At 41.7% G+C, this 11,398-nt stretch overlaps 1 protein-coding gene across 1 annotated transcript; it reads right to left on the reverse strand.

Moving 5' to 3' along the window:
* Positions 1 to 218: 218 nt before the first annotated feature.
* tent5aa (terminal nucleotidyltransferase 5Aa) lies at positions 219 to 5,006 on the reverse strand. Its single transcript, XM_080897344.1, has 2 exons — positions 3,844 to 5,006; positions 219 to 3,391 (listed from the first exon to the last, which is right to left on the reverse strand). Exons 1-2 carry the CDS (start codon positions 4,267 to 4,269, stop codon positions 2,612 to 2,614), a joined length of 1,206 nt encoding a protein of 401 aa, XP_080753470.1. The 5' UTR covers positions 4,270 to 5,006; the 3' UTR covers positions 219 to 2,611.
* Between the last annotated feature and the right edge of the window lie 6,392 nt (positions 5,007 to 11,398).

The following is an 11,398-nucleotide window of genomic DNA, read 5'->3' on the forward strand; positions in this document are numbered from 1 at the left end:
GAAAGAAAGAAGAAAAAAAGAGAGATTACGACTCTAAAAAAAGAAATCTGAGGTTAATCAATAAATGAGTAATTTCTTGCATTTGGCAGGAAGTTTGTTTCTGGAGCAAACCAGTGCAGTAAACTTGATTTACAGTCAAACAGATGCATAACAGAAGACATAACAAATCTGGTTTTCAGATATTTTATTGAGGAAAACATCTTTAACCTTTTGACCCATTGGACAAATAACATAATATAGCAAAAAAAAAAGAAACCAAAAAAAAAAGCTACTGAGAACATTTCCTCTGAAGCTCGATCACAGATTGAAAATCACTGCAACACCTGCAGTGTCTGATACATTTATAAAAATAACAATCATAAAAAATATACATACATGACAAAGATTTTTTTCTTTTCTTTTGCGATTTGTAAAAGACTGCATGAAACTGAGCTTTGGACAACACATACAAGACGCTGCAGCAACCCACAATCTCTAACTGATAGGCACGATCACTAGCTGACAAGCAGACTGGAGCCACTAGCTAGTCCACTGTTAGGACTTCACTGAGTATAAAATTACAATACATTGCCTGCACAATCCAAAGGATACCATCAGCATGGACAGCTATTTAGAAGAAACAACTGAGCAAAGAAGTTATGGGTCACCAGACTAGGGGATGAGAGCGAAATGCTTTTCCATCGAGAGAATTTCTTTTTTTGTTGCAGTACTGACACGATGCTAGTCGCGGATGTTTTCAGATTTTTTTGTCTTAATGCAGCTGGGGGAGAAAAAAGCTACAGTATAGTTAGCAAGCATGTAATCATATATTTATACACAATTCTTCAAAACAGGTGAGGAATGAAGCCTTAAAAAATCAAAAAAGAAAAACATTAATAACCATCAACCCTCACAATGGAAACATAAGGTGCAACTTAGTCGTCTGATGCTGAGGTGGACGCATGCATGCGGGATTCTTCGCTTTCCATTCTTTGTTTCAATGAGCAGATAATTAAAGCAGGCGCTGATAACAGGATGGTTTGGTTTCAAGCTCTCCGACAAGTTGTAGCTGTAATCTGACCTTAACAAAGACAGTTTGTACAGTAAAACACAGTAGCCCCAGATAGATAAACCCCATCACCAGCTGCACCCATCTCTCCAGATCATCAGTTGGGTTTTTTCCCTACTAGCGTCTCACTCTCTTCTGCCTCTCTTTCTCTATCAGCATCTGCTTCAAACAATGGCCTCATTAAACTTTAGGGCTATCAACAAAGGGGCAGGAGGGAGGAGACGCCTAAGTGTTTGGCACTACATTTCCTGAACAGAGTATCTGCATTCCCAGCTAAGTTCAAGCTCTTCAGCAGCAGCTGCGGAATTCCCTGCCAGGGTGCTACAGCAAACAGTTTCTCATCATCTGAGGTGTCTCTGCAAGCCTCCTCCAAAACTGAGGAACACAGTCTACGATCGAGCTCTCCCTGCATCGATCATCTACTTATTGTCACTCCCACCCCTCCTTGTTTTTGTTTTTCTTCTCAGATGAGAAAAAGTGAAGCACCACTACACAAAATATACAGGAAACATTGTTTGTGACTCCATAAGTCGCTGATATTTAATCGGGCTCTGTCATGACATGCTGGTAATCTGGGACGTTTACTGAATATACACAAGAGGAAACGTGAACCTTGCAGGAACTTTTCGTTCGTACGTTTGGCTGCTACTTTACTGCAAAATCCACACAAACAGTGCTCCTTTTTCACCCGAACACACGCGTGTACACAAACACTGACTGTGCAGGATTTCACATATACATTCACAAGCCTCTGGGGGTGCTACTGTCTATAAACAGCGTAGGGGGTCATGTGGCCTGCTCGTTCTTTTCTCTGCCTGCTGTGAGGCAATAGGCACTTTATAAACACATAAATGTTCACATATACAAACAGACATTACAATAGCTTCATATTTTGTTTCTATTTCTCCCTTAAAAGTGGGTGGGGTATTCGAGTTAGAAAAAAAAAATCTTTGGTCTGTAAACAACAAGAATTATATCCAAATGTGAGGTGATGTTTGTTGTCCACTCTAGTTTAATAGGATCTCACCTCGGTTCAGATGATGTAAAGCACGGCGCGCTTTGGAGCACTGTGCACTTCTGATTTCACCTCAAAGTGCATGTGAGTGTCTCGCTTAAAGACTCTGATGCAGCTGATTGGGCTGCTGCTGCTGCTGCTGCTGCAACATGCTGGCTAATGAGTTTCAATTAAAGATTGAATCAGTCTTCTGCACAGTGTCAATGATACGTCTGCAGCTGGCATTCAAGGCCTTAAAACTCAGATATTGCTTCCAAGCTATCCAAATGAGTCTTTTCCGAACCTGGTTGGCCTGGGCAGGATCAGGAGACTGTCGGTGTTTCGGTAAATGTGAGATAATCACATCTGAATTTTGCCAACTGTTCTGGATTTACCATTCATACTCAAAGTATGAACAAAAGCAGAAGCTTTGATGCAAAACACAGAACAAAAGGATGCCTTTTTTTCAGTCAGCTGTCAAGCACTGTGCAGGGTTAAGGGTACGACTGTGCCACTCGCTCCTGTTTAAAGACATCAGGATCCCTCCTTCCTCTCTCATTTAGGGATACTCAGTTACACGGCAGCCAGGTGGAGTAGGCAGGCTGCTGGCAAGCAAACACTGGCTGCACCTGCGCTATGTAGTAGTTACTGAAGTTGCCATCTGCCACATAAGGAGCAGGTTGGTAGTAACATGTAACATTAGCCACATTGGGGATGACATTCTGCTCAGCCAGGACACGTACAGCCAGCATGGCTATGAGCCCTAAGGTCTGCCGTCTCTCGTGTCCCATCAGACACACGGTGCTCTCGTTGACCACTCCGTGGAGGGTCATCAGGTAGTCGTACTTGCGGTCCTCCAGGCCCACAAAGTGGTTTTGAAGGTAGGACTCCAGCTTGCGCTGCTGCTCACCAATATCAGGGAAGTCAATGAAGAAGCGCGAGCACATGTAGCGCTGCAGGGACTTCATCTCTGACTCTGACGCAGCCCGGAACCCCCTCACCAGCAGGTGACAGTACTTCAGGAGACCCCCTCCACGGATCTCCTCCGGGTTCCGCGTGCAGATTATCTTGTGACGTAGGTGGTCCAGAGCCTCACTGAAGTCACCATACACGCTCTCGCCCATGATGGTGGGGTGGAAGGTCTCAGCCATGGGGTTCTCTGAGCAATCATAGAACAGCAGCAGAGAGTCAAGCTTGATCTGAAATGAGTCCACGCTGAACTCAAACTGCCGCCGGAGAGAGTCCACAAACTTCAGCTCCACATTCTTCCCCCGGTTATTGGAGAGGGAGATGAGACTCCAGCGGTCTGAGTCATTGCACACCTTCACCATCTTTTGCACATAGGCTTCCTAAATGAGTGAGTGTGCAGAGGGTGAAAGAGAGTGAGAGAAAAAGAAGCACAAACAAAGTGAATAGAACTGAAGCTGCAATTACTAATTCAGTAGAATTCTGCCTAACTTTGCATTGTACAGTAAGGATTTGAATTTAATGCCTATATTTATACAAGTAATTACTGTATGTTGTTGAGCTATTAATGCTACTGACCTCAATATTAAAGGCTATGGAATGTACTTATATGGCTGAGCTCAGGATCCCTTCCAAATTGGTTTAACTCGATCCTCTTAACTACAGCAAACAAATTTTTTAACTATCACTAAAGTGATCTAATTGCACATTAAGCTGTGCGTAATGGTCGCTAATCCCTGTTGGCACAAATACAATTCAATCTTATCACATATATAAAACTAATCTAACAAATCTGAAGCAGAAATAAAAATCTGCCAGGGCGTGTGTAGCCTACCTTTAACGTTAAAGGGGTTATTTTCTCCTTATTCACACAGTCGGGTAAAAAATCCAGGAGACAGTCCAAAACTATGTCCTTCACAGTCTGAAAATCACTCTCTCCTTTCATATTTGCGCAAAATATGAGGTCAAGGTCTTTATAGCCCAGTCCGCTGTCCTCGTGCAGAATGTGGCTGGCCGCAGAGCCGTTTAATCGAACGTCCCGGACATGGATCTGTTTTTCCTCCATCCGACTGCGCACCACTTTAACTATCTGCCGCGGCTGCATCTCCAGAGTGGGGAAGTTTCCCCGGCCGTGTATCGGGATGGTCTCCGTCAGGATGGCATCCAGTCGCTGCACTTGCTCCCAGCTGAGGACGCTGACGTTGCTGCTGTCTGTGTCGGACACACAGCTGGTAGTGGAGCTGCTATCTTCCTCTGACATGGTGTTGAAGTCCTCCGGAATTTCAATAAAACAAAATTCAATCGTTTTCTCAAAACAGTAGGGTCTTCCGCATGAGGAGTGCCAGTATTTGAAATAGTCCAAAGTGACTGTAAACAGAAATAATAATAATAATAATAATAAAAATATATATATATTAAAGAGCAGCGGGGCTGGTGGCTGTGCGTTACAGTTTGCGCACTCTGGTTGGAGATCCAAGCGGAGAAGTGGCGCAGCAGTCGAGCTGGTGACTAAGCTAAGGGAGAATCTGAGCCCGCTAACAAAAGCGCGCGGAAGAGCGAGCCCTAACTTTCTCTTCTGTCTCTTTTACGCCTTTAAAACATTTGCCTCGGTGCTGCTGTCAATGCGTCCGAGCGCTGCGCATCACAGTCTTTGAAGGTCGCTGATGATCCAGGAGGGTGTTTGCTTTTCCGACTGTGACTCCATCGCCCAAAAGGCACGCCTATGACTTTATGAATTTGCATGAATAAGCTGCTGCTCAAGTCGCGCTTTTGGCACAGTCCTCCCACTGACGTTCAACCCCCTCGGAGGAATCTTGTGGATTTTTACGCACGGCTCCTACATATTTTTTAATATCTCCTCCTGCTGCCAAATAGTAATCCCGTTAATGCAGCTGTGTGCGCTCAGGAAATCCAGCTTCCTCTCCTCGAGTCTCTTTAGATCAACATATTCCCCCCCGTGCTTTTTTTCTATAAGTTAACCGATACTTGCCCACTTGACACGCAGCATCCTTCTGCAAGACTCTGGTCTGTAGTCTGAAGTTGTCAAGCTGCACTTCACCCCGCCCCCCATCTGCTTCTCGCTGCTAACGCTGGTCAGTTTGACAATACTATAAGGCTCTGCTTTATCAAGCTGCTCCATAGTCTTATAGTAAAATTTTAAAATGAATTTTAATGAGAAGATATATATTAAATTTCATATCACTTCATGAGATAACTGAGGCTCCGAACCACACTGAATACGGGAACAATCATTCAGTTACTCATGAGATCATTCCCGTGGTCATGATCCCTCTTTTGTCAAATAAAATTACAAATTAAAAAAAAAGAGGAAAAAAAATAGAATTAAATTGTTAAAAAAAATAAGCAAATAAATAAATATAAAAGTATTCTAATCTGTTTAGACTGAGCTGATCCGCAACTCGCTACACGTCGTCATGTCGCCATCTATGGGCTGGCTGGTTTAGGCCTTTAAGTAAATCAGCTGAGCTACACTGAGTCTAAGGCTACCTTTACAGTGTCACTATCTACAGTCATTGTTAAAAGTCATCAAAGAAATGCGACTTTTAATTTTAAAAGAAAAAAAAAGTGGGTAAACATTTTGCCTGTGACATTAAAAACATGTTACCTCTGACCTCACATACACCTTCAGCTGCTGATATGCTCAGTGACCAATCAGGATACTCTCTAAAACACACTTTAGCACAGGGGTGGGCAATTCCAGGCCCCGAGGGCCGGTGTCCTACAGGTTTTAGATCTCACCTTGGGTCAACACACCTGAATCACATGATTAGTTTGTTACCAGACCTCTGGAGAACTTCAGGACATGTTGAGGAGCTAATTTAGCCATGTAAATCAGCTGTGTTGGTCCAAGGATACATCTAAAACCTGCAGGTACACCGGCCGTCGAGGCCTGCAGTTGCCCACCCCTGCTTTAACATGTCCATCATGTCATTGGTTGCAATTAAGGGTTTGCATTGTGGCATTTCATCTCTTTGATTAATGTCATTATATTTCTGTATGGCTTCTTATGAACCTCTCAGACTCTATTAAATCAGCATGTGAGAAGGTCAGGGGTTGCATGAGCCCGAAGGGATCAGTGATGCCCAGGGAATGCCATGTGGAGGCAAAGGAGGCTGTCGTCACGGACACTCTATTAGGCACGGGTAAAGCCCTGCGTCACTGGAGCCACCCAGATCTGTAAACCCTGATTATCCCATATACTCTACTGCACTGTCTTAACTCAGAGTCCCACACAGGAGCTGTGCGTAACTCCCTCATCATGACAGGATGCAGACACACGCAGTCAGCTATAATGGCGCTTACAGTTAACTTGCACCCCTGTAAAATCAGCCTTAATTAAAGAACGATTTTCAAATTTGGAAGAAAAATATTATTTTTAGAGTATAATCTAAAGGGTGTTTTAAAAAGCTTGACCTTCACTTCATCTGTTGCCTGTAATTGTGTGTTTTGTTTTCTCTTTACTTTGTTTTGGCATGTTGAACTGCAGACAGGTTGAACTGAAACTGAATCCCACATCTGGAAATATACATGGAACCGTTAGTCAGTTACAGTGGACTGAAAGCAGCTCTGCCAATGCGTTTCCCAGGTGTGGAGACACGGTTTGCAAAGCATTGGACTGGGCCCCGTGGCCATGCATGGTGCTGCTGCTCCCCTCTGCAAAGCTAAATCAAAGCCAGCAGCAGGTATACACATCCATTACAACACCAAGGACTGCAAATGAAATGTTTTGTATAAACACAACCTGGCACCTCATTACTCATTGCGAAATGGATGATTTATTCTTTTGAGCGTATTGAAAGACAGGAATGAGATTATGTTGTCAGAAATTCAAATGGAGGCGCAAATTCAAAAATAATACATACCCTTTCCTACTGGTGATGTTAATGCCTTTTCCTGTCAGATGACTTGGTGGTTATTTAGATTTAAAAATCATTTCCAAAACAGAACCTTGTTTTCCTGCTCTGCAGGATCTAATGTATGTGGATGAGACGGCTTCAATGCCTCATAAAGCAATCTTTTACAATCACACAAAGTTTTCCTCTGGGGTCTATGAAAACATTTCTGGACAGTTCAGCCCAATAAAGAAAAAAAAAGAAAAGAAAGAAAAGAAAAGACAGGGAGGGAGTCATTTTGTTTTCCAGTATCATTTATCAGACTGCATGAGCTGGTTTTATCTACCATGAAGTGAAATGTCGCTGCTCCCTTTGAGCTTTTCCCTTCAGATCAGGACTGTGTGGCAGATGGACCTTTAAACGTACTTTTTACTTTTCCTTCTAGTGACAAAGCCTTTGAAAAATATTTATAGACATACATAACAGATACAGACAAACTAGTCATCATTGCAGGTTCTTCACTTGAAAGGACAAGTCATTATCAGACACTGGATTACAGACAAATGCCATTAATAATGGATTGGATTTATATAGCGCTTTTCAAGCCACCCAAAGCGCTTTACAATGCCACTATTCATTCACTCTCGCATTCACGCATTCTTTCATTCTTTTTATTTTAAGTGCAGTTTCAAAATGAATTGGACTTATTATCTGCATAGATAAAAGTAAAACATCAGTGCTTTTTGACAATACAGCATCGCACTGTGGCTGCAGTTTTCAGCTGCACATCCAAGATAAGAATCTCCTCTTCTACCCCATCTTAACTGTGCTCTGCTGAATTGAGATCTAGTGACTGAGGAGCAGATCTGAGTACAGTCAACCCATTGTCATGTTCAAAAAACCAAATGAGATTATTTGAGTTTTGTAATATGGAGTGTGGGTATTTACCCCACTGGAAGCGCAAGATGAGTACATTGTGGTCCTAAATTGATGAGCAACAATGCTCAAGTAGGCTGGAGTTTTTAAATGATGCTTAGGTGGTACTAAGGGGCCCAAAATAAACCAAGAAAATATCCCCCACACCATTACAACACAGCCAGCAGCCTGAATTATTAATACAGGGTAGGATGGAGCCATGCTTTCATATTGTTTACATCAAACTCTGACACTACCATCCAAATGTCACAGAAGAAATAAAGACTCATCATATTATTAGTATTATAATCATACTAGGCAACATCATTCCAGTCTTCTATTGTCGAACTTCTGGTGAAACTCTGAAAACTTTAGACTCAATTTCCTGTTCTCAGCTGACAGAAGTGGCACAAAGTGTGGTTTTCTGCTACTGTAGCCCACCTTTCTCAAGGATCAAAGACGCTCTTCTACATACCTTGGTTGCATTCCCATCACCTCAAAGCAGTCTGGCCATTCTCCGCTGATCTCTGGCATCGCGATCGATCGATCGATCGATCGATAGATAGATAGATAGATAGATAGATAGATAGATAGATAGATAGATAGATAGATAGATAGATAGATAGATAGATAGATAGATAGATAGATAGATTGATTGATTGATTTGTAACCACCTTGTTGGCTTTGCTTACTGTTAGCTGAAGCCAAAACCTCTCCTACCTCTCGTTTTATTGTTGTTTCTTATCATAAGTCTAAACATTCTATAAGTTAGCATTAGCTAGGTTTGTATTCAAAATAAAGGCTGAGCTACTGTTACTAAATGGCTAATTTAGGGTTAGCATTTTTAAAGACATTCTTTTTTTTTTAAATCAAGAACAAAGTCAAATGACAAATTTACATCACAATAGATGGAGACACAAAAGATTTCCACACCATGTGTTTTTATTTGTCAAGCTGAAACTCTAGGTAACACTATATAGTAACACTTCAGCTATTGTGCTAATGTCACTAGCAGTGCATAGTTTCGCTATAGTGTTTTAGCTAACCTTGTTGCATGTTTTACTTTTAGAAATTTAGTAATACACCCAACCTTTATAGTTACGAAAAACAATTATTATGCTATTATTCTTATATACTGCAAACAACCACGTTAGCATTTTTTGTTTGTTTGTTTTTATTTTTCCAGTTTGGGCCAGTGGCAATTTTCCTATGTTTGTCATTATGATTGTCGTGTTTCCTCTGTTCAAAGTCTTGATGACATTGTGAGGTTTTGAGATGAATGTATCACATCTGACATCCTGACGTAGACCCTTTGCATTCAAAGAAGGTGGAATTGACTCCAGAGTAGATGGTGGAGATGCAGCTCATTAAGAGCACAGACTGAACATTGACTGTAGGATGTAGCCAATATGACATCACCCACTGCTTTGGGAAGTCTCATTTAGACTCTTCAAAGTCAGCATTTTGGGTGCCGTCAAGTTGGCCTCTCACCACCATGCTGGTTTTCTGGACCAGGCAGTGACCATTTCTGGACAAGTGGATGGAGCTCTATAGTATCAACTAACGCTAGCCTAGCAAGTTTAAATAAAAACCCCTTTATTAAAAAGTCATTCTAAATCCCTGCTGTGGCGGAAAGTTAATTTTAAATGTAAATGTTATGTTTTGTTGAGGAAGGATGCTGAGTAGCGAGGTGTAATGACATATAATGGTTGTGCACTACATTAGCTTAAGCACTTATGTAACATTAGCCACTGCAAACATTTTACCAATGGAACAGTTGATTTTACAACATCAATCTGTGTACATGGCTCTACCAATAGGACCATCTTGTGCATGCATTATTTTTGGTGCTTTTGCTGGTAAACTGTTTCAGCCAGGAGAGATGGTGACTGAAACAGTTCCTCTAAGATAAATATGTCTTTCTCATTGCCAGCAAAGAAACCAGAAGCAAAGGATTTACAGTACAAGCACTGTCACATAAAAGACAATTCATTTTCAAGTTGTTTTGGGGGGGTGGGGTTCCTGCTACCGCTGTAACTTAGAGAAGAAAAGAAGATGGAATAATTGGATGTCAGATTCGATCAGAAACACTTGCCCTGAGAAGCTCTGCAGCATGACTAAGATCTCACGTATGGGTGACCAGTTTCTAAGGCAATGTTGCCTAAGAAAATACATGCATAACTAGGAAACAAAGATCTACTCATGCTTCTCAGCTCTCTGTCTCCCCTATCATCCTTTACCCTCGTCCTCTCTTTTCAGAGATAACTGGATTTCCAGGAGGGTCGCATTAGTTTGTCCCAGCTGTCGGAGAGATATTCCCACTGCTGACAGCAGAGTTAGTTTTGGTTTTGGATCAGAGGCGCAGAGAGAGAAATGGGATTTCCAGCCACCTTCAGTCGAGCTGCTTCTGACCCCCAGTGGCAAAAAGCTGGAGAATCGCTCTGCCTTCAAGGAAAAGCAGTGCGGGGTTATGTGGGTTCTGTGGAGTGGGAAGGAACAGTCACCTTTGCACAGAGGATCCCATTATTTCAGCTTCTTTTGATCCAAAAGAGACACAAACTGTGGTGTGCTTGGCTTCAGATTACTCAAGGTCGATTACAGCTAAAAGTTACAAAACAGGTCTTATTTCATTGGGAGATAAGTGAGGCCCATCTCATCTAATCTTCCCCATTACAGGGTCTTTGTGCAAGACCAGGAACAGCAAAGGATCTGAATGCTGCTCCTAAATTAATTCACCACCTAATAGATGCTACAGATATGCTGTTTTTTAGTACTGTATGTGCTTGTGTCTGGCATACTTGCATTCACTTGACCAACGCTAATGGTATGACAGCACTCCCCTGCACCTGGAAGCTCAAACTATGCTGGAAAGCATCCACATCAAACAGCCACACCTTAAAGTTGAAGGCTTTTAAATGTGGTTTTCTAATCTGTGGCTATGTGACTTCACACATAATTGTACCCTGCATCCTTTACGGGTGTGCCCATTTATACTAACAACACGTCTCAGCTGTCATTTGAATCTAAAGGTAGAACGCAAACCCAGCTAACTCTACGAGGCCTTATACTGTCTATTTTTTATCCACTGACATCATCAATTTTGGGCAAAATGTTTATTTCTTTTTTTTTTGCTGAGACTGACAGAAAGGTGGAGTCTTGGGGCTATACAGTAAATATAAAGAAATAGCAATGAGTGCTAGAAGCCAGACCTCAAGCCAGCTAGTCAGGATATGCTGTCAATGATTTCAAAGAGGAAATCCAAAGTTGTCAGGTCATAGGACAAATTTCCACTTTCTGTCTCTTATATAATCATGGGCCAGAAAACATAGTGGCATTTTTGATTCCTGTCTCTATATTTTCTTCATTTTCTTGGTGTCTTGCATTTCTAAATCTCGTTTCACTAAAGAAGTGTTCCTGAACCCAAAACAGAAACTTCCATCAGAGAATCACATAATAGTTTTTTATATTTATGTATTCTCTGACAAAGCCAATAGACAGTGTATTCTTAAAGATCCCTTTTTGCCACACAGTCATTCATATAGTAGTAAAACCTTCTTGATCTTTATTTAACAGAGCCAGGATGCCTAACATATTTTAAAAGATCTATTAAGAAAGGCCATA

Source organism: Rhamphochromis sp. 'chilingali', assembly GCF_963969265.1.
Source record: "Rhamphochromis sp. 'chilingali' genome assembly, chromosome: 11".
Lineage (NCBI taxonomy): Eukaryota > Metazoa > Chordata > Actinopteri > Cichliformes > Cichlidae > Rhamphochromis > Rhamphochromis sp. 'chilingali'.

Excerpts from the sequence above, each read along its gene's own strand:
- tent5aa (XM_080897344.1), bottom strand. The coding sequence starts at position 4,269 with ATGTCAGAGGAAGATAGCAGCTCCACTACCAGCTGTGTGTCCGACACA. Across the intron at positions 3,392-3,843 it reads TAACCCCTTTAACGTTAAAG|GAAGCCTATGTGCAAAAGAT; the intron begins GTAGGCTACACA and ends TCACTCATTTAG.